Here is a 21,104-nt window from a genome sequence, read left to right as displayed (position 1 = left end):
TAACTAAAGTCGATAATGTGCATGTGCAAAAACTGATCAATGTATCGCGATGATTAGGTTCTGGACAGTTCTCGTCTTATTCACGAGGCTTAATTTATGAGTGCGCCTTTATTCCATAGTATTTATATATCGACACAACAGTTTTGCATTGAAAGCTACTAATACACATGTAGAGTTGAATAACATCGAGTTTTGATACTGACAGCCAGGGTTTCATGGAGCTAAATTTGTTCAACGGATTTCTAAGGGTTGAGAGTGGAGGGAAGAGTTGTCGAATCAAGATTCTTCGTGACAATTTTGAGGCGATTTTCAACAATGGCCAAATGCCGAGCCACATATTCAAGATCCGGTGCCAATTGCTGGACTTGCAGTAAGCACTGTTTGGCCTTGATCAAATCTCCTTTCTCGACTAAAACCACGCACTGGTTGTGGTGAGCTTGAACGTGATTGGGATCAATCTCCAAAATGCGTTGATAGCAACGTTCGGCTTCCTCAAAATCTTTCACATGATTGGTGTTTATGTCTCCCAAAAGGATCAAGCCTTTGATGTGGTCTGGGAAGTGAGAGAGAAGGCCCTTGAGATAGGGAATCGCTTCTAGGGGCCGCTTTTGTTCATTCAACAAGAGAGCCAAATTGAACAGGGCACTCCTGAAGTCGGGCTTGAGCTGGACAGCCTTTTTGAACCAGTCCTCGGCATTAGCATATTGCTCGTCATCCATGGCGAGCATGCCCAGATTGAAGTACACTCTATCGTTGTTGGGGAGCTTCTTTAATACTCTGAAGAGCCTTTGGTAAGCAATGGGACGGAGTTTGACTAATCCAGTCTCCTGTATAAGAATGGCGCTGTTCATTAAAGCTTGAATATGCTCGGGTTCGCACTCAATGGCTTTGTCGAAGTAAGCCAGGGCTTGTTTGGGTTTGCCTTGCTCAATGAGTACCACTCCGAGGTTGTAATACAGATCGGGGTTATTGTTTTCATAGGTAAGTGCCTTCTCATAGACTTCTTGAGCCTCTTTGGTGCGATTCATCTTGATGAGAACGTCCCCACGGTTGATGTAAGCTTGTACTTATTCTGATCTCATGGATATGGCCTGTTTGTAGAGGGTGTCAGCCTCTTCCAATCGGGTGTTGTCCTTCGAAATCAGATTTGCCAGGTTAAGGAACACGCTGAGATGCTGAGGGGCAATTCTGGTCTGGTATCGTTGGCCAGGTCGAGCCTTTGGTAGTAACGATTTGGCCAACAGGTAAGAATCCTCGGCTCGTTGGTATTCATTCAAATTATTCCACGTCCTCCCCACATTGATGTGAGCTCCAATGTCATCGGGCTGAACTTTCGTTGCCGCCAGAAAGTAGGTGAGTGCTCGGGGGTAGTCTTTTTGACCTTCCAGAGCGTGTCCCACGTTGTTGAATAGCTTTGCATTGTTTCGATTGACTTTGAGTCCGGACACAAAGACTGAGGTTTCATCACTCCAATCGTAATTCCGGAGAAATGACTTGACACCGTGGGTGAGAAGAAGACAGGAAAGCCCTACATTGAGAAGAGTTTTCTGACTCGGAAACGAAAGGTAGAGTAGATGGTAACCTTGCGCTACCAGAAGGCAAAATCCCATGGATGGTATGTAGAGGATTCTTTCAGCCACGACGAATCCAACGGGGAAGAACAAGTTGGAGGCAGGCAGGAAGGGCAAAGCCAGAAGGCTCATTCCCATTAGAATTGCATTTCGATGCTTTCGATTCGCGCTAAACAGTCCCACAAGGCCCAAATGGCCCAGGGTAACAAAAGTAACAAGAGTGGCTAGATTTCTGTAGTCGCCAAAAGACTTAATCAGGGGGATCGTCCCCATGGTCCAATCACAACAGAGGTCAACGGGACTAAGTAAGAGCCAAGTGTTCACCGCAATCAGATAGCTCAACGTCATGTGCTTGATCGGAGCCTCTTCATACGAAGCCGGATTGTCGAAATTCGTGAATATCGGCAAAGTTGAACCCATCACGTAGAATCGGGCTGTCAAAAGGGCCAACCCTGTGGTCGTCAAGAGCATCGTTCTTATAGTCAAGCCTCGCCATGCGTAAATTTGGTGGCCCCTTCGAGACTTCAAAGCATCTTGAAGAATCTGTTTGGGATTCTCGAAGTCAAAGCCTTGAACCATGAACACTTCATATGCAAAGCAAACTCCCAAAACCGTGATCCCTTGCTCTTTGCTGAACATGGCTAGGGAGACGTAGATCACAAACTTGCATTGAGCAATCCATCCACCAGCGACAGACTCTCGATACGAGAGAATGGCCAGGATAAAAAAGATCGAGCTGAGTAGTTCAGCTCTCCCCACCACACCCGTCACGGCCTCAGTGTGAACGGGATGAACCGCAAATAATATGGAGGCAATTAGACTCACTTTCGAGCCGACAAACACGCGAGACAGTCGGTAATATAGCACGCAGACCACGGCATGAAGAATCAAATTGACTAGATGGTAGCCCATGGGCTGCAAGGCATGAATTAGATAATTCAACCGGAACGAGAGCACACAGATGGGTCGATAGCTCTTGTGACTTTGTTCCTTATCCATAGGTGTTCCCCAGAAGTCGTGGCGAAAGATATTCATTAACGGAGAGTACGGTCGCAAATCCCGATTCTCCTTGATGGCACTCACATCATCGAATACGAAATCACAGGTCAAGCAGTTCCAATAAGTCACTACACACACCCCGATTAGAATCAAGGCCACTCCCCAAGGTACCGAGGGCGGCGAGCTGAAGTTCTTGGCCATGATGCCCATTCAGCAGCAGATCCGTGTCACTTTCCCACACTCATTTTTCTCCCCGCGATTCTCGTCTGTTCTCATGTTTGATAATGAGACACAAGGCTATCATTACCGCCCCAAGAAGATCGGGACGAGGTCTGGTTTTGTCGTCTGCGAGTTCGAGCCTGTTGCGTGTTCGCCATCATTGACACATCCAATCATCAACGGCACGAGGCACATTCAGACCAAAAAAACATGGTGGGAAAGGCGATTTGAATGGACTCTGAAATTGGAGTGAATTAGAGATAACATGAGCACTTTAACACGATAGACACGGGGTCCGCACCAATTGCCTCGACTTGGGTGTTTCAGACCGTTTGGCTAATGATGGAGCGTGCCAATCACTAAAATCATTTCCGAACACAGTCGAAGAAACCCATAAGCACGTTCCACTCTCGCAGAGGGCTTCTAATGACACCAATAAAAACTGAGAAAATTACAGCCCTAACCTCTGCTCTCTTGGCTTCTCCCATCATTTGAGGCTAGATAGATTCATTCAAGGGAAGAGCGAGAGACAGAGAGCGAGAGAGAGAGAGAGAGAGAGGGAGAGAGGAAGCAAGAAAGGTGGAGAGTTTTTCGCGATTTAGGCATGGTGCTCTAAGCCATAAATGCAATTGCTATAGCGACTGAACCAATTTTGGAAGTGTTTAGTTATCATTGTCACCAATTTTGTTCGACCTATGTATCTTTGGGGTGTAACCGATTGAATGCTATAACAGTTTTTCTTGAGTGAATGAGGTTAAACGAAATTGAATGGCAATGATTTATGACCTCGCCTTTCATCTACAACTTCCTTTACCAATTTTGAATGAAACCTACAAATTGATGGATGCCCTATTTGACACCTCCAAATAACAAAAGACGCCAAGTTCACGACATAGAAAGAGTGATGAGAGGGAGTGTTAGTTAGAATCTCCTCCTTACCTGGACAGTATTGGCACCATTTCACCCTCTTGAACTTTGCACTCATGAACCTTTTCTGATCGAAGACACTCTCAACTGTGCCGTTTTGCCAACATTGAAGAGGCAAAAGTGGATGAAAAGAATATTACGAATACAAGCAGAAGCAACCCGGTTCCCTAACATGGTGTGAGCTCACTTCATAGGACGCATCGTGAAAGGACGAGAAACAAGCCTGCTAGTTTCTCAGTTCTACATCCATCGTCTACCACTACTCACTCACTCACTCACTCTCTATCCAAGGAACCAGTCGAACGTAGCAATGCCCTGATGGTGGCCGGTAGTGGTGGTGGAGAACGTAGCCGTTGCCATTGTAGCATAGCAGTAAGGATGGTTGTTGGTGGTGGTGGTGGTGCTCTTTTCGTCGTCTCTCTCCCCGTGCGGTGTTCGCTCTTCTCCTCCAAACTAACTCAATTTCGGCTGTTGCTTCTCTCTTGAGTTGTCTCTACAACTACCACTACTGCTACTACTACTACTATTGCAGCACCACCATCTCTACCACTCCAGGACTCTTCTAAAACTGGGCTTCAGATTGGGTCTTCCCACTTGGGCTATGTTTTTGCTCACTGTAAGTAAAATGGAGAGAGGATATTCGCCAATTGCCACATTGTTGCTTAAGGGAATCATTAGAAATATTGGGTGACAACTCTATGTTTGTTTGGAAATGAGCTCGAATGTCGATGTTAAAAACCATCATCATATCTCAAATCCAAGACAGGGATGATGTGAGCTCAAATCGACTCTCTTCCAGTACCAGCAGTGCGTGGGGACGCATCCTCCAGAAGGTGCTTACATTTAACCGGAGAACGAATCGTGAGGGCCCTCTGGTTTAAAATCTTGCCATCCATTTTCCTGTCAGTGGGGGACGAACTCCAGCTGAGATGATGGTCGACGTTTTGTACCTATGAGTTAAGTAAGAGTTGAGTGCTTGCTTGCTTGCCATTGCCCGCTTACTCGTCCCATCCCAAGACGTCCAAGAGAGCTCACCACTTTTGAGTAGGCTCTTCTTCTTCATCATCGTCATGGTCGTCTTTGCCTTCCAATGAGTGAGACGGGGAAGTTTGAGTTTCAAAGTTTGAGAGGGGAGGCTTAGAATTCCTGAGACCATGTTCACTTCTAAGTCGTTCTTGGGGCTGGCTTGAGAATCCTATCGGATCTCTTGGAGCTCTCATGAAAATTTATTCATCCCTCGAAAACCGATCGGAGGTTAGCGAGCACCTCCGAAATCGATCCTTCTCCAAAGCCCGATTCACATTAGAAGACGGAAAATTGGCACTTGGGAATGGAGGCAAGCGGAGGAGGAGGAAGGCCGCTGCTTCATGACCGTTTCGTGATAACAAGGTATTTTGGCTAGCAAACACGACATCGGAAGGGTTTGCAACAAATAAAGTGTCTGCCATAAATCATGATGTTAATCCAGAAGATTATTTTTTGCCGAAATTCGCTTCAGCTTCAACGTATATCAAAAAATCTGAGTTGGAGCACTTCGATGAAATAGATCGATTTCAATCGAACAAATTGAGTACATCAATCCCGACTCAAGCATGAAACAATGACCGAACCAGAAATCCAAGAGAGACAATGGCGACCAAAATGCATTATTCTCATATCAGACACATTCGGGTTGAGAGTAGAAACGATCCGAGTGAGTGCCCTATAAAACGAAAATGAGTTTTGCAAAGGCCAGACAAGTCAAGAGGAAACATAAATTTTCGAACACCCAGACAAGTCAGACCGTTTCTCCCGAGATCCATTACAATCTTTAGCGACTAATCAAGAATGTTTTTTTTTTATCCGCAGCCCTCTCATGACTTCGAAATATGGCTGATGATCAGGGAATATCATTGCCAGACATTCCTTGCCTAACTTGTGAGCTCATGGTTGAGGGCTCTCATGCTGTGACTAACTGGTTTTGCCCTCTTGTGGAGTTGGGACGAATGATCATTGAACTGTTACAGTGAAGATAGCCATCTCACAACATGACTTCAAAAAAATGCTTTGATTATCAAAGCCTCCAAACCTCAGAACACTAAAAAGCGGCATACGAAGAAATACAAATACCCCTTTCAAAGGGCGAGGTTAAATACAGTCTCAAAGATGGCCAAGGCTTAACTGGATATTTCAGGGATCTGTGTATGTGCCGTAACTCTTTCAGTACTGAAGGAACAATACGTACATTTCCTGAGCATCGGGTCAATTTTTGCTGGACATCATCCATTGAAGAATTGAATTGATCATCACCAGACTCGGTGGCGGATTTCCCATTGCTTGTGGTGAATGCTATGTTTCAGTGGTTTTCAATCCTTGGCCGCAAACAACATTTTTGTCGACCGTTGAGTGGAGCCTCGAAGAATTCTCCACGCCACTCATTTTTGACAGGAATCTCCAGCGATTCTCGAAAGATTCCCACAATTTTGAACTCATTTCGATTCCAATCTACCTTACAAAGAAGAGTGTTAACAAAGTTCTTCTTCTTCAGCATGTTCTTATCCTCAAACATACATGTATGATTCTTCCTACTAGGCACTTGTGCATGCAGTGACTGAGTACAAGTGTATGGTTCTTGATCATCACTACGAAGTTACTCAATGGCAAAAAAGCTCAACCTAGACAAGAAGAATAAAGAGGAAGGAGGAGGAGGAGGAGGAGGATTATCTCCAAAGGAATGTTTCTACAACACAATGAGCACACCAAACACACCCAACAAACTGCCGTTTGCTCATGTGGGCAGCAAAAAATAAAACACGACACCAAGCGAGATCAAATCGCTTGGAAATAGTTTGTTCCAGAGCTGTCACTCAAACCACCAGATTCTTTGGACTCAATACTCGACGACGACGACACTGACTTACTGACTTGGTTCGGTTCGTTTTTCGGCCACGGGATCCTGAGATGGTCATCAGCTCTTTGAGAACGAATGGCCCAACCCTGTTGGCTAGAATTGGCCATAAAGATGCAAATATCCGGCCCATGTGACAGAATTAAAGAGCAACCCGGAGACTGAGTTGGTTCTCTTCAAGCCATTCAGAAAAAGAACCAATCTCTTTGGCAATCCAATGCTTTCACGCACAGATGAATTCGACTTATCGTAACCCCAAGACCATTTTAGATGAATGTCTTTATCTTGCGTATCTTGCGTTTATGTTAACAGCTTTGTGTTTTAACCATGCGGCTTACCTGTGACCGCTCTGAATTTATCGAGTCTTTTGCATTACTCTTGTAGCAATCCACATTTTTGGCTCAGTTTTCACTGAGGGTGTCTTGTTTGCCTTTTTCTTTTTTTTTGTATTTAAAACCTTCTCTCATTCTTAGAGTCTTAATGTCCCCGGCGAAGAAAAGGGCGTTAGTATTTGTTGTTTTGAAATTGCATTTTGTCATGATACGTAAGTAAAAATAGACATGGAAAAGGGCAAGTTGTCAGATTGATAGGTGCTAATTGCTCGTGCCAAGGACAATCACCCTGAGAAAAGTCGCTGATTATCTGATTTTGAAACCGGGGAGAAAGCCAATAGAGGTTGCACTTTCTTGACAGTCAATGTTCCGTGAGAAATCCTTAAAAGTGCAAAGGACAAGTTGTGTTATCCTTTTGGCCTTCGACGATGATTCTCTTGCACAGGAATTCCCGTCTTTCGTCATCTTCATCGGCCCAAGCAATATTTTGCGCCTGAAACCTTCAGAACCGAACAACATATTAGTGTGAGGGCCGAAGGCTCATCGTAACCTTCAAAGGTCCAATGATGAATGTCAATTTCTTCGTGGCGTAAGTGAGCCAAATTGAATTACTTTCTCGCTTGTTAACAATCGGAAAATGCTTTGAAAAAGATAGCTAAATGTTGATTTAATTCCTCTTCTGGAAGGGACTAATTTCTGATGGCATTCTTGAGTCTGATATTCGAGAAGTTCTAAAATTGGATTAGTTTTGAGAGACTGTTTTGCGGTCAAAATGTGGATAAGAAAATATCTTCCAACATGCCGAAAGCAAACCATATGTACATGTTCAGTTATTGCTTCATTTTAGATGAAAAATTGAATCAATCAGTAGTTACTCAACGTGAATCAATGCCAGTCCTGATATCAAATCGATATTTTCAAGTTCATTTATATTCAAGCTACTTCAACCCTTGTAAGGGGCCTTCTCGTGTACGTTTAGAATTCCTTGCATTAGAACAAATTGCCTCTTCCAAGTGTGGGCAAATATATATTTCTTACCTCACAAGAGTCTCATAAAGGTCGTCATCGGTCATGGCTCGCTCAAGCAACATCTTCCAGTCTTCTGGATACATCGAGTTCATTTCAAATTCCTAGAATGATACATGCATTATCATTCTTCAATGCCCAAGACACAGAGGCTAGAATCCAATTTCTGACCTTTAGAGCCGAATAGAACTTATAAAACCTGGGTGGCACTTCCGGATCGTTGTAGTCCATAACATCCATAATATAAGTGTCATAATCAAGGACCTGCCAAGAGGCCCCTTCGTAACCTCCATCTACCAAAAAGGGCAATATTCGCTTGATCAATATGAAAGTATGAATATGATTTACAAGAATGTATACCTATGGTAAAGATTTTGTATTCTGGCGATTTTTCACCACGCGGTGTTACGCTAGGCCCGATGAAGGTTGTCATGGTGGCTTGACCTTCACCATCAATCCAGATCTATCAAGAGCATATTGTATGTGTAGGTGGATGTACAATGTACATCAAGGACAGGTGTACTTTCTTCCACAAGATGTTACCTCAAAGCTGTCCTTGTGAGTATGCCCAACAAATGTAGCCGCAATGGTACTTTCGTATCTGTGAACAATCTTAGCATATTGCTCCCTCCAGCCTCGGATACATTTCCCATTTGGATGATGAGTTAAGATGTGTACCTGTAACATATGTTTACTTACTCGTACATTCTATTTTCTCAAATTAATGATGGGTTGTTACCTTCTCTCTCAGGTCTTCTGATTCTTGGAGCTCTTCTGACAACCAGGCCAATTGACTAGCGGGATCGTGGAAATCAAAATACGTCATCATATTCATTCTAGAAAAAAAATTCCGAGTGACATATTGGTTCGAAATAAGTATGCAAGTAGTTCCGTTTACAAGTTATATGCCTCTCAAATCATTTCAAAACCTACTTTGTTGCCTGGTGATGTAAGGTTCTTTTGTTTCATTTTCACACACACGGACGGAACCGCGAGGACTTACCCTACTCCGAAGTTGTTGTTCAGATTGATGATTTTCATGCCTGGATAAGGCCGAATAGAATAGCGTCCATTAACCTTAAAGGTATTTGTCGCCTCAGGCGTGATCCATTCTGAAATCAGATCTCCCACACCTTCGAAGAGCCATGCTCCCGAGTATTCGGTTCCAAGCAATTCCTCAGGCGGAAAACTATTCACGGGAAACCTAAATCATGGAACCGTTAGGCAAGGAAAGCGTTTCGGGTAAACCATGTATCACATTGTGAGTCACTAACCCCTCATGATTTCCCAAGCTCAGGTAAAGTGGTACATTGGGTAAATACTGTTTGTAAAGCTCCAGAACCCGCTTCGAGTGTTCAAAATTCGATTCCTTGGATTGCTGCCAAACATCATGAGGAGGGGAATCTCCGGTGTAAATGGTATATGCCAACTCGGAACCATGGTCTTCTCTAGAATTGGAGAACAAACAGAGTTCAATTTTATGGCTCATTGTGGCACTGACTAACTTGAACTTAATACCATTTCTTTCGACGCACGAAAAAAATCTCGCGAAAATGAGAAGAAGCCGTTGAATCAAATCAAATGAAAAAGGCAGCCATAAAATCAGATGAACTGGCACTATGCTGTGGAAATATGCATTTTGAATTAGCTGTTGCGATAAAATTCATACCTTTCAAACAAGTTATTAAAGATGGGAAGAATGTGTGCCAAAACTTTCAAATGAAATGTTTTGCTCTATTATTCTGCCCACGAATTAGACTTTTCTATATTTCACAGATTTCCTTACATAATATATACTTTAAAAAACATTTGCTTAATTCACCCATTTTTATACGAGTAATAATAGGACAGGAAAATACCTTATTTGCATTCTTGAGAATTTCTACTCGTTAAAAGTTTGAATATCGTTGGTCAATTTTCCAATGAAAATTTGACATTTTTCTTTCTATGTAGGTATGATGCCTATACACCATATATTACATTCATTTTTAAGCCATGACATGACCAAAAGTCGCAATAAAGATTATGAAAAATATATTTGCAAAAAAAACATTTGCTATTGAGCAAAGATACCAACTGTCGCTTGCCGTTGGCAACAAAGATTATGCAAACAACTGGAGGGATTTTGTACCACTAATCTGTTTTGCAATCTGTTCCATTGGGCTAACTTTATGGGCCTCCTCTTCCCGATTTACACCTTAATCATTGCCATAGATTTTCAGTGAAGATGACAAGCCGATCGAGAGAGCTGCCATCTGACTCTGTAACAAGGAAACAGGTGGAACTCTGTTATGATTTAACCATTACTTTACAATGTTACTGCTATGATTACAATCATTGACATAGTGGAACCAGAAACTCGGTCATTCCAATCTTCTACACCGATCGGTATCAATGGGCAAGAGAGCAGATTTAAAGAGGCCGATGTCCTTTTCTATCTACTAGGTAACTATTGATAAAGTCAACTTTGGCCTTAGTATGTCGGAGATGGAGTGACAGAGCTCCTTTTGGCACTTGCCATCGATGACAAAGTGCTCTGATGTGATATGGGGTACTCTGACCCCAACAATAGACGGCTATCTGATGGTTCTTCAGGAGTCGTTCAGCTGGCTTTTGTAGGCCTTTCACATTAATGGCCTTCTTGCAATCCGTTCAGGGACTATTCGGGGCCGTCCCAATCAAGGAGTATTGTACACATTATGACGCTGATCGAAGCAAAGAATGGTTGTGATGGCAGGTCCAATGGTCTACATTATTTTGAATTGAAAACTCTGAAATTTTCCTCCAACCTTTGCTCTTCTTGCTATGTAGCTATTGATGGTTTTATCTCGCTCAAAATCCCTATCGCTATCTGACCTCGTGTTTCTTGGTTCTACCAAGCCTTTAAGTTTCTTTTGATCCTGTTTTTGCTCATTTTTTACTTTCATTGAAGGGCATATCATGACGTAGTTATAACATATATTACGTTATAATACATGGGGACTGTTTACAAGTAAAACGTTTTGGCATAAACCATTGATCAACGTTATGCAACCTTTGACACAGAAAGACTTTCTTTTTCAACCAAATTCATCAATACATAAATAAGTAATAGAGTTTGATACATGTCACTTGGCATTACGATTGCACTTAGCCACATATTTCATTGCTTGAAGTAAAATAACACATTTTTCTGTAGTGGGGTTAAAACCTTTTTGACAGACTGCATGCAGGTTCAATTCTTGGGCATTAATCATCAGGTATTGTTAAGTAGTGCTTTCTGTAGTTTCTGTTTATGGTTCCACATGCTGAATTTAACACATTTACAAATGAGCTTGTTAATTATGGCTATTCTTTTTCATTTTTACCGCTATTGTTGACAAGGTTTTCTTTATGAACTCCAAGTTTCTCCTTAAGATACTAACTTCAAAGCAGTTTTAAGAACCTACCTATGAACTACAAAAACCCTGTCAATAAAGTTGCTCAATGTCTTCGCTACCTCTGAGGTAAGAGCACTAAAATTAGACCTATGGCTGGGTCGTAATAAGACTTACTATATCAAGAAATCTTTCGACATGAATATGGCTTGTGGAAGTAACTGTTAATGTCCAGGGAAATTTTAATCTCCTGTGGAAGTCAGTAAGGAACGAATTACCCTCACTGAGCAACACTCAAAGACACCTTAACATTTGCAATTATATGTCTATTTTCCCCAAAATGTGCAGTATCATAAAGCCAAAATGGTGACTGGAAGAATGTATTTAATGTAGGTATTAAAGCTCTTACATCTGACACTACTGATGGTTACATTCACAGAACAGTAGCAACCAATAAGTTTGCAAAGACATCACCAAACTGAAGATTGCAATTACTAGTGCTGGGGCGAATCTGGACTCGAGTCCGAGTGCACTCGAGCCTTTTATTCGATTTTGGAGAAATTGGCCCGACTCGTCAAAAATATTTTTCTCTTTTAGAAATTCGCAAGACGAGTCTTTTTGCTGGACCTAGCTCCAGTGAAAGACTCATCCTTTGCTGGACTCGAGTCCGGATTCAGGAAGTCCGACGCAAAATTTAAAAAAGTCAAAGGACTCGTACAAGTCCGACTTTTGCCGAACACTAGCCCCAGCACTAGCAATTACCAAGCAAGTCTAAAAACTGGGTAATCTGTTAGAATATCGCATGTTAAATGGTCTTGTTCTTACTTGATCTGTTGTAGCATGGCCTCAAATGTCCAAATAGGAAGGTCACAATCCGCAATGTCTCCCCAATATCCTGCTCGTCGTTCATCCCCTTGAGCCAGACCCGTCGTGTTCATGCAGCAACAAGGCATTCCACAGTCTGGGTTTGATCCAGGCTAGAGAAATTCGGGAATGAGACGAAACTGTCATTTTGCCCTTAAAAATACCTAATCGATAGGTGAAGTACCAGATAAGATAAATCGATATGAAGATCAGTAAGGTGAAGAACCTTGAGTTTGGTCGCTTCAGGCTCTGGTAAAGTGGGCGGAGTGAAGGGCGGCTTTGGAACGTTGGAATGTGTCACCTCCCAATTATTGACCAAATCGTTCACTTCCGTCGCTAAAAGCATATTAAACCTGATTGAACATGTATTATAGGTTCATGTGTCGTTTTCTTCTTACACATGCAGTACTCGTCCAAAAAGACTCCACAAAAGAGTTCCGGAGTCGCTTTTGGTCCAAGTCCATCGATAACAAATTTCAGAATGGGTCCATAAGTCGAAACAATCCCTTGGCAAACTGTGTCAGCCTAATTAGCCAGTAAAAGTAAATTCATTGAAAGGACATTCATTGCATATTACAGTCGGTTTCACCTCAATATGGAGATCCATGCAAATGTTAGCAATCAAGTCCTGAATATCCTCGACTGGGGTTCCTAGAATGCAATGTTTATTTGTGTGGAAATTTGTGCGATGGATAGTGTATTTTTTCTTCGGTTTTAGTCGCGACCCTTGCAATATCATTTTCCAAAGGATCAGGCGTCATCGGTCGGAAGTTGTCCAAACTACTTGTTGAATGCACTCTCATTTGTTCATACATTTTCAAAAAGGCTTACATGCTTAAAAATGACTTATTTATCAAGTTTGGGTCTCTCTGATTATTTTTGAGCAAAAGAAATGCTGTTTGAAGGTAGAGGCAGTCCAAAATAATATAAATGAATTTGAGGAGAGAAGGAAGCTTCATTCGCTTCATTCGTTTTGCACTCAAATACTTGACGAGACTGGTTTGTTTGTTTGTCCTTCCGTCTCTGTTGCATCAATGATCTTACATTTTGACAGAGCAAAAATCAATCATCTCCATTAAACCTCCAGGCCCAATTGACTCTCGTGGTCGCATAAGTTCTGAATCCAGGTTGTGTCTATTTTGGTAAAGCATTTTCCAAGAAAAGTAATCTATTAGCACAGAGCGTTTGGTTCTTGATACTCCTGAAGATGATGGCAAATATTGAGCTGTATTCTGTTTCAATAAGCAAAACATGGTTTTTTTTTTCATAATCATAGCAAGCTATTTCATTTTGGTTGCTGTGGATTGGTGGAGTTTCAGCTTTCTTAAGCAGAATTCATTCATCTTTGACTGCCTGTTGGTTTCTTCAGTGGTTGGCTTAGATATATTTGGTTCATTTGACGGCGATGGTGAAGCTATTGAAGAAGTGGTTTCCCGCTTGTGAAACGAGAGATTTAATGGAACTGATGCCGACTGAATTGGTACCTCATACAATCGGGCTATTGGTTGTGGATAAATCCTGCCTGATATTCGAGATCGAAACTGATGGGCATCAGTCTGTCGCTTGTGATCAGGGCCAATCACATCATCAATGATATCTGCGATGAGGTTCTTCATGGCAATTGACGATCCGGATTGTTCCACATTCGCCAGTTTGGGGTACAGATGTGGATGGTATCTTGTGCCTTGAGCCTTACCTGGACCATGTTCGTGACGAACCTGAGAAGGCCATTTATAGGACCTAACCTTGCCGTGAGATGGTTCCCTTATCCTTCTGGATTCAAATCCCGAGTTGAGAGACCAACGACAGGGCGAAGCGAATTGTTGCTCATTGGCGAGATTGACTGCCAAAGATGATGGATGATGGCTGGCCGTTTGAGGATGGGACTTCAAATGGGACTTCTTCATGGTGCTTATGGTCTCGATTTGCCGTTGAAGTCTTCTCATCTTTTGTGCATAAATACCTGAGCCCGATGAATGATAGTTGGGATTGAAGGGCAAATCAGAACAATGAGAAGAACTGGCCTCGGCCATGTTTTGTCCCCTTTCACCTCACAACTACTGAAGGTAACAAACCGATAACAATTATCTATCTGATCTAGCGCGCTGTGACGAAAAATATCCCAGAACCATGCACTCACTCCTCGCCAATGGCTTGTCTTTGGGCAAATGAATTTCGAAACCGAGAACCAAAGATAGAGAAGAAAAGAGAGAAGAAAGCCTCGATCTAGCAATCTCCAAAGGCTGTAAAATACACACCAACACAGTTCTTCACGGTTGTTACGAGGAGCTCTCTCTCTATGTTGCCGTTAGTATGTCAGTTCTATGTATAGTAGGTATGTGTATGAGAGTAAGTACTATTGTTTTCGAGACAAGCATACTAATACAAATCAGAGACTTGTGGCCAGGATCCTTGGAAGTCATTTGTCTTGTCAGGAGAGGGATGGGATCTTTAAATAGCAATAACAGCTCTTAAGCTTTGCGCCTTGTGATATTTACTTCTAACCCATTGACTCCGAATAAGTTGAACTTGATAGATCCAACCAATTGCTTTTCTAGTCGTAATAGCTATTGGTCACAACATCCTGCGAAACGTACTCTACTTTGAGTAGACAAGTGGGTGTATCCTTGTCAGTTTGCGATGGTTGGAAGGTGAAACCATCGCTGATGCAAAAAAAGAGAGGTTGTTTACTCCTAATCATACGCTGCTTACGGTTTAAGTTAGGTCGATGGTTAGTATTTATGTGAGTTAAGTCCTATTTACGATGCCAGTTTACCTTTCTTATGTGACTGACCACGAAGACCTTGATTTGTTAAGGGCAAAGAGTTCTGTAAAAATACGCAACGACAATGAGTAAAGACTCTGCAGGGAGTCTAATATTAATGATTGAAAATCACCACGAGCAAAAACAAATAATATAATACTAATCAAAGACTCATGGCGAAGGAGAAGCAATGGACCGACGTTGTTTCGCTAACATTTAAAACGTAAATCATTTGTTGTTTCAAGTTAAAGTAAAAAAGAAGACAAGCCAAATTGCCTTCAGAGAGCTAAAGAAAAGTACGTTCCGTTTTTGGAAGCCCTCTCCAATAAATGGATTTGGCTGCCAAGAACGATTCTGACACCAAGTCTTATTGACTGGGATTACGTCATAAATTTAAGGCTCGAAGCTCAAAGAAAGGCTCTTTCTTCTCTTGCTTGCTTTTACTATTTTAAATTCATTCATCACTTGATCCGGACGGTTTTCTCACCCAATTAAATCTACCTAAGCCAGGGATAGTCTGCATAAGCTTACAGGTCTCTAAAGGTTACCTCTTGGAAATAAGAACCTTTAACATTACGTATTTGTGAATCGACTTTATTGACTGGACTGTCGAGTGCAGAAATAGAGTAATCGAGTTCCCAAGTTCCCGATACAAAACCACTCTAGTATACTATCATGTAAGATTCTTTTCGAAGTTGAGTGGATGAATAACTATATTTAGCTTTTCCTCAGTCTAATTTGGTCGAAATTTACAGCTGAGCAAACAAGAACAAGCTTATACGATTCGTTTACACGGGCAGTTGGTTAATCTTTAATTTTAAACCATTTTGGAAAGAGATGTGTCTTTTATGACGTTCGTTAACGAATTCATTGCTGATGTATATGGGTTTCTATTTTAGAGGCCGCTTCAAAATAACTAGATTTTTTGTGAAACCAATCAGGAATATTGCAAAGTTAAACTGACACCACATCAAAAATGAGATCGAATGAATAAAATGAAAATGGTCTCAAAGGATTGGAATTGAGTAGATCGATGAGATTATTGATTAAAGCTTTCTAGGAGAAAGAAATGATCGCCTCAATGTTTAGTTCATTCTTTTAGGAGAAGGTAGCCTAGACACTTGTGATTTTTTTCTCTAAAATTACGATTTCATGCCCCGTTGCCATTACACGAACGCAACACTCCAATGTTAAGGAAATGAATCGAGTCTCCTTATGAAATTCACAATTACCATGTGATGAATGTACAGAATAATGTTTAAAAAACTACGAAAATACTCAAACTATTCCTTCAAAGTGATATCGAACGAACAAGTACGTTTACCTTCATCCACAGAATCCAAGACGATTTTGATGAAAGAATCGCAGAGAGCGCAAGTGATGTTTTCCAGAGGTCCTTGATGGAGTAGTTCGACTCGATCGTCCAGCTTGTGGACAATCTTAGTACGTTCCTCAAAGATATCAATATGCCTCAGGGCATCGAAATATGGCCAAAGACCTGCAAATAGTTGGAGATGTGCACTACCTCCGCTTCATTAAGACAAGTTTAAATTGTCCTAGAAAATTGCACCTCGCTCGAAGTTGTGCCAATCCAATGGGAGTTCCATTTCACGATGTCCGATGGCCAAAAGAGCATCTTGAAGGTGTTCATTCGACTCGAAGCTCAGGATGGGCTTGGATAACCCTGTTACTAACAAGAACACAGAGCAAACCAAGTACCCTCTCATCTTGACAGAAGTGAAAGATGAAAATGAAGTTCACAAGCCAGGGACTCGCCCTGAACCCCTTATCTTAAAATCAAGGAAAGGCCGGTCAATCAGTCGACGTAAACAAGATTAATAGAGAAGATAAATATATTTGTCTTGTAATGATGGTAAGAGTAGACTTTTAACAACATTTCTAGAAATGAGACTGAGAATCACTTTGGAATGTGCCGAAATGAGCTAAAAAAATGGATTTCATTCAAATGATAGATATCTTCTTCCTAGTGTCATTCATAGAACTTGGACAGGCGCCCATGCCAACCATTTTGCCTCTTAATCCTTCTTCAATTGGGCTTCTGCTGCCATATCTTTGGCTAAAAAATGAAGAAAAAAGACAATTTGATTAAATTGAATAATTAGACTGAAATCGCAACCAACCAGTTGTTCGTGACACCCACCTTTGTCCATGGCGGAGTTGGTAAAGTTGTTGAGTTTGTCACTGCCTTGCCGAACCACGTCATCGATCAAGGACTCATGCTTCAGGAAGTATGGAAGGATGACTCGGTTATAGATGATCGTGGAGCCTTCCATGGGAGACATGCACCAGAGCAAGAAGGAACACTGAAAAAGAATCCAAATGGGTGTTAGACATCCCCCCCAATTTGATCTGCCGGCTGAGGGCCTTAGAAAAACGTACCTTAATGAGCCAGTAGAAAGGGACCCAGCCCACCAGGATATCGGAGAAGAACTCGAGGACCGAGAAGAGGGCGAACACCACCCAATACATGAGCCATTGGGTATCATCTCCCTTATCCCGTGACTGAATGGCCTTGACCGATCGATAGGCTGGATACAGGAAACCAATGGCATTGCACAAGAGCTGGGCACCAAAACCAAACATCAACCAAATGGTGGCCACACCAATGATCCCTGAGGATAAAGAAGAGTGAGATGGAGAGGATGCGGACGAAGAGCTCACCATGATGCTCTTGTACGGAAAACTGATCAGGCCCCAATTAGCTTATCGCCTACCCTCCCACCATCAACCTAGCCTCGAGGACAAAGGCCATTGTTGCCTTGTCTTTTGAGCTTAGAGAGTAAGAAATAAGTTGCCCAATCGCATCCGGCTCATTAGTGTCATTCTTCAGTCACTTATTACCGTAAGCGATGTAAGATCGCTTGACTTGGGTCTTGCTCTCGATGAATTTCAAGCCATCCTGCAGGACTCCGGGTTGTTGAATCAGGACTTCAAAGTCTTGCTGGTATTTCTGGATATCCATGCTGATGACAGGGTTAGTAGAAGGATTAGTAATGCCCGGAGAAGGAAGTGGTGTGGAAGCTCCTGTTTGCCCCTTTGGAGAAACTGCTGACTGACCGACCAGAGATCACTGATCAATGATCACTCGACTCGTGAATGATGATGAGACGCAGAGGAGGATTGAGGCGTCTCAAAAAAGTCTGTGGGACCCGATGTTGGCAACGATCAGCTGTCAAAAGGATGACGAGATAGGGGCATCAGCCGAGAACGAGAGGAAAAAGACCAGGAGGCATGCACAGACTTCAATTACCTCAAGGGACAAAATAGGACCAGAAGTTTTCAAACTTGATTGAAGTGCTTTGGGCGGGTTGGAGACAGGGAGGGACAATGTTAGGGTCAATTTTAGGGCTTTCTTTCTTTACAATTTTGAGCTCGAATTACATGATTTAGTGATGGGAGAGTTAGGAAGACATTTAAGAAAAGCAAAAACGTTCATTCTATACCTCTGGTGAGATATTCTTTATGTTGAGGTGGAAAGTGTAGGACTTTGGTGACCAGATAAAAAAGTTAAAAGTTTGTTACAATGGCATGGCTTCATAAGATTTCATCAATACCACCGGTAATGAAAAGTTTGAAAAATGATATCATGAATCAATACCCATGAGGTAAAACTGCCAGTATCGGTTTCATTTTTGAGGGAGGCTTTAAGGAGTTTTGAACTTAAATTAAACTGCCTGGTCACACAAATGAATCTGATTGTTTTCCTCTTCCCTAAGTTCCTTGCATCCAATTATGACAGAATGACGATTCTGTTATCTCACCCCTCTGATGAAATCCGTCAGTTGTTGACTCATTATCGCAGCTAGCAAGTATGAAATACGATTTCTGGTCGACGTTCGACTTTGAAGCATTCACATTAAATGCACTTGCACTCGATCGGACAACGCAAAGTTTTCATTTCATTTACCAGTCACGTAAGGAATCATTCGGAAGTAGCGCAACCTCTTACCACTGCCTCTTGGAGCTATTTTTATGACAATTGAGAAAATAGAAATCGGTAACAAAATGACTATTTGTGGCTGCCATGGCGGATATTATTGCTCAACTTCTTGCCCCGGATGGAACAGGCAACAATACAAACGTGAATTCCAAATCAACATTAAAAATCAAGCCAAAGAAAAGATAACTAAAATATGCTTGTTCTATTGATCGGTTTAGTAGATGCTTTATGTTGCTTAGATCAGTTGGTAAAACTTACTCTACCCATTCATCAAAAAATGCATACCATTCCAAAGCATTTGAAGCTAGTCTATGGGTTCATCTGTAGTCGTTTAAGTATTTATTCTCAATATTATATCTATTTATTTACAAAAAGTCAATTGAAGCTCAGTCTCAGTCCCCAAAAATATCATCGTTCCTTTTTCTTATTCCTGAAATGCTCTAATAGCTACAAGGTCACAGCGACCACGTATCGGATCTATTTATGCTTGCCAGATTGAACTTTTGTAAAGACTAGAGATAAAACCAGGCGGTCCTCCACAGGGAAAATTGGAAATCTTGCTTGCGACATGTTCTTTATTGCGGTTCTTGAGCCGCAGAGTGTGGTTAGTGTTCGGATGCTTAAAAACCTCAAAAGAGAAGTAAAAGTGCATTCCAGTTTTTCGTGGTTGAGAAAAAAGGCGCTGTCGTTTAATTCTTAGTTAAACTCGTTACATTAAATCGCTTTTTCTATCCGACGAGACAAAGCTCATCAAAAACTTAACAATCGTGAGCTTGATACAAATTTAGTCTCATCCTCCTGGTCAAAGTCAGGATGAATATGTGCTTGCTGCATTTGGAGCGATCTAATCCAGCCTAAAGAACTGACGGACCGGGCTCTAATGACGGTGACGATAGCGATGACTTGCCTTCCAAGGATGATGATGATTACGTATGAGCTAAGAGCCGAAAATTGTCCTAGTAAACGGCCTACTCATTGGCTGTAAATGCACGGATTCAAACGATGTTTTCTGGGAGGGACGTACAGGAACAAAGCTTGATGGTTTGGCCTCGTCTCCGCGAGCAAATAGGTTCTAGTACTGCTTCCGATTTTTGTGTCGATTAGGTGAAAGTTTTAGACTTTTATTATCCCCATGTTCCCTTCCCAAAGTGTGGCTTTACCGTGCTCCTTATAACCTCCTATAGCACTGCGAGTACTCACTCGACTCGCTTTTGTCTATCGCACAACCCAACCAAGTAATAACCAACCCACGAACGAACGAACGAACGAACGAAAGAAAGAACGACCTGAAAGACTCATTATTTCATCCTGTGAAATTGGCAGCTCGGAAAAAGTCCTCTAAACTCTGGTGAACAACATTTCTTCGATCAAAGAATGACTGACGACGACCACTACTACTGACGGAGCAAACATTCTCATGACTTTTAACTGCAACCATTTCGTCATGGGCTTGTCTCCAATTGTGAAAATGTACCGAAGTGCTAACACCTGTGAACAATTCTGACCAAGATTTGTGGGTGAAGTCAGAAGAAACAAAGGAAATTGAAAATAGCAGAACCAAGGGGAAACTTCAATCCGATCCGACGCAGCAATGAGCAAAAGTGATCGGTCTTGTCCAATGCTCGAACCCGCAAGATCGCATCAAAGATTGGAGACATCTAGGTCATACAGTAGTCATCCCAAGTACGTCAATAGTAAGGAACGATGAAAGATATTTTGATAGCAAGCCCAAACCAGATCAGAACTGACACCAAGTCTAACCTTTAATTGCTCGGTCCGCCCTAGGGTCTTCCGAGATCTTCTGGGCTGCAAATGCTTTGGCCAAGGTGATGTATTTGTCAACGACACCGATCTTTTCCAAGTCTTGTCCATTCTTAGGATTGGTGGCTTCGTCGGTCGTTCCTCTGCCCATATTGGATTCGTTTTTCTGGCAGTCACTAATATGTTACGTTGATTTTCACTCGCCCTAGAAAGTGAGTTGCCATTCGGGATGAAATTGTAAGTCTGGATCCGTGGAGCAAGTGTTCGAGAAAAGCAACAAGTGTTTGTGGCAAGTTGGAAAGTCAGGGCAGCCAAATGGAACTCTGAACGGACACGTGGTGAAAGTTTGAATCGTCATTAACCTTCCACATGACTATCGACTTTTTGGGGTGATTGAGCTCAAACTCAAATGATCCTTTATCTGTGTTTTTTCCTAG

The 21,104-nt window shown here is 42.0% G+C and overlaps 3 protein-coding genes and 1 long non-coding RNA gene across 5 annotated transcripts; 1 reads left to right on the top strand and 3 right to left on the bottom strand.

Annotated features, from left to right (window-relative positions):
• Positions 1-93: 93 nt before the first annotated feature.
• On the bottom strand, positions 94-4,978 carry LOC131878852 (protein O-mannosyl-transferase Tmtc3-like). The gene is given in 4 exon segments (XM_059224985.1): positions 94-3,027; positions 3,992-4,330; positions 4,558-4,666; positions 4,752-4,978. A coding segment is annotated over 1 exon segment (2,538 nt). The 5' UTR covers positions 2,781-3,027; positions 3,992-4,330; positions 4,558-4,666; positions 4,752-4,978; the 3' UTR covers positions 94-242.
• A 4-nt stretch (positions 4,979-4,982) lies between these two features.
• LOC131878856 (uncharacterized) lies at positions 4,983-7,177 on the top strand. Its single transcript, XR_009373070.1, has 2 exons — positions 4,983-5,105; positions 5,565-7,177. It is a non-coding gene; the product is annotated as an uncharacterized LOC131878856 (long non-coding RNA).
• On the bottom strand, positions 7,114-16,703 carry LOC131878853 (sphingomyelin phosphodiesterase-like). Its single transcript, XM_059224987.1, has 14 exons — positions 16,516-16,703; positions 16,270-16,443; positions 12,771-12,832; positions 12,580-12,706; positions 12,366-12,517; positions 12,143-12,294; positions 9,236-9,409; positions 8,965-9,165; positions 8,701-8,797; positions 8,505-8,639; positions 8,322-8,424; positions 8,133-8,254; positions 7,974-8,065; positions 7,114-7,435 (listed from the first exon to the last, which is right to left on the bottom strand). The coding sequence occupies exons 1-14, from the start codon at positions 16,670-16,672 to the stop codon at positions 7,318-7,320; spliced, it is 1,866 nt and encodes a 621-aa protein (XP_059080970.1). The 5' UTR covers positions 16,673-16,703; the 3' UTR covers positions 7,114-7,317.
• Positions 16,704-16,780: 77 nt separating this feature from the next.
• Positions 16,781-20,833, bottom strand: LOC131878855 (receptor expression-enhancing protein 5-like). 2 transcript variants are annotated; one of them, XM_059224989.1, is made up of 4 exons: positions 20,668-20,833; positions 17,346-17,578; positions 17,107-17,269; positions 16,781-17,022 (listed from the first exon to the last, which is right to left on the bottom strand). In XM_059224989.1, exons 1-4 carry the CDS (start codon positions 20,816-20,818, stop codon positions 16,982-16,984), a joined length of 588 nt encoding a protein of 195 aa, XP_059080972.1. In that variant the 5' UTR covers positions 20,819-20,833; the 3' UTR covers positions 16,781-16,981. The 2 variants fall into 2 exon arrangements, with proteins under 2 accessions (XP_059080972.1, XP_059080973.1); XM_059224990.1 differs by lacking the exon at positions 20,668-20,833 and adding an exon at positions 17,808-18,153.
• Positions 20,834-21,104: the final 271 nt, after the last annotated feature.

Source organism: Tigriopus californicus, chromosome 4 (genome assembly GCF_007210705.1).
Source record: "Tigriopus californicus strain San Diego chromosome 4, Tcal_SD_v2.1, whole genome shotgun sequence".
Classification (NCBI taxonomy): domain Eukaryota; kingdom Metazoa; phylum Arthropoda; class Copepoda; order Harpacticoida; family Harpacticidae; genus Tigriopus; species Tigriopus californicus.
Note: the sequence above shows the minus strand (reverse complement) of the source record. Positions and strands in the feature narration are given on the sequence as shown.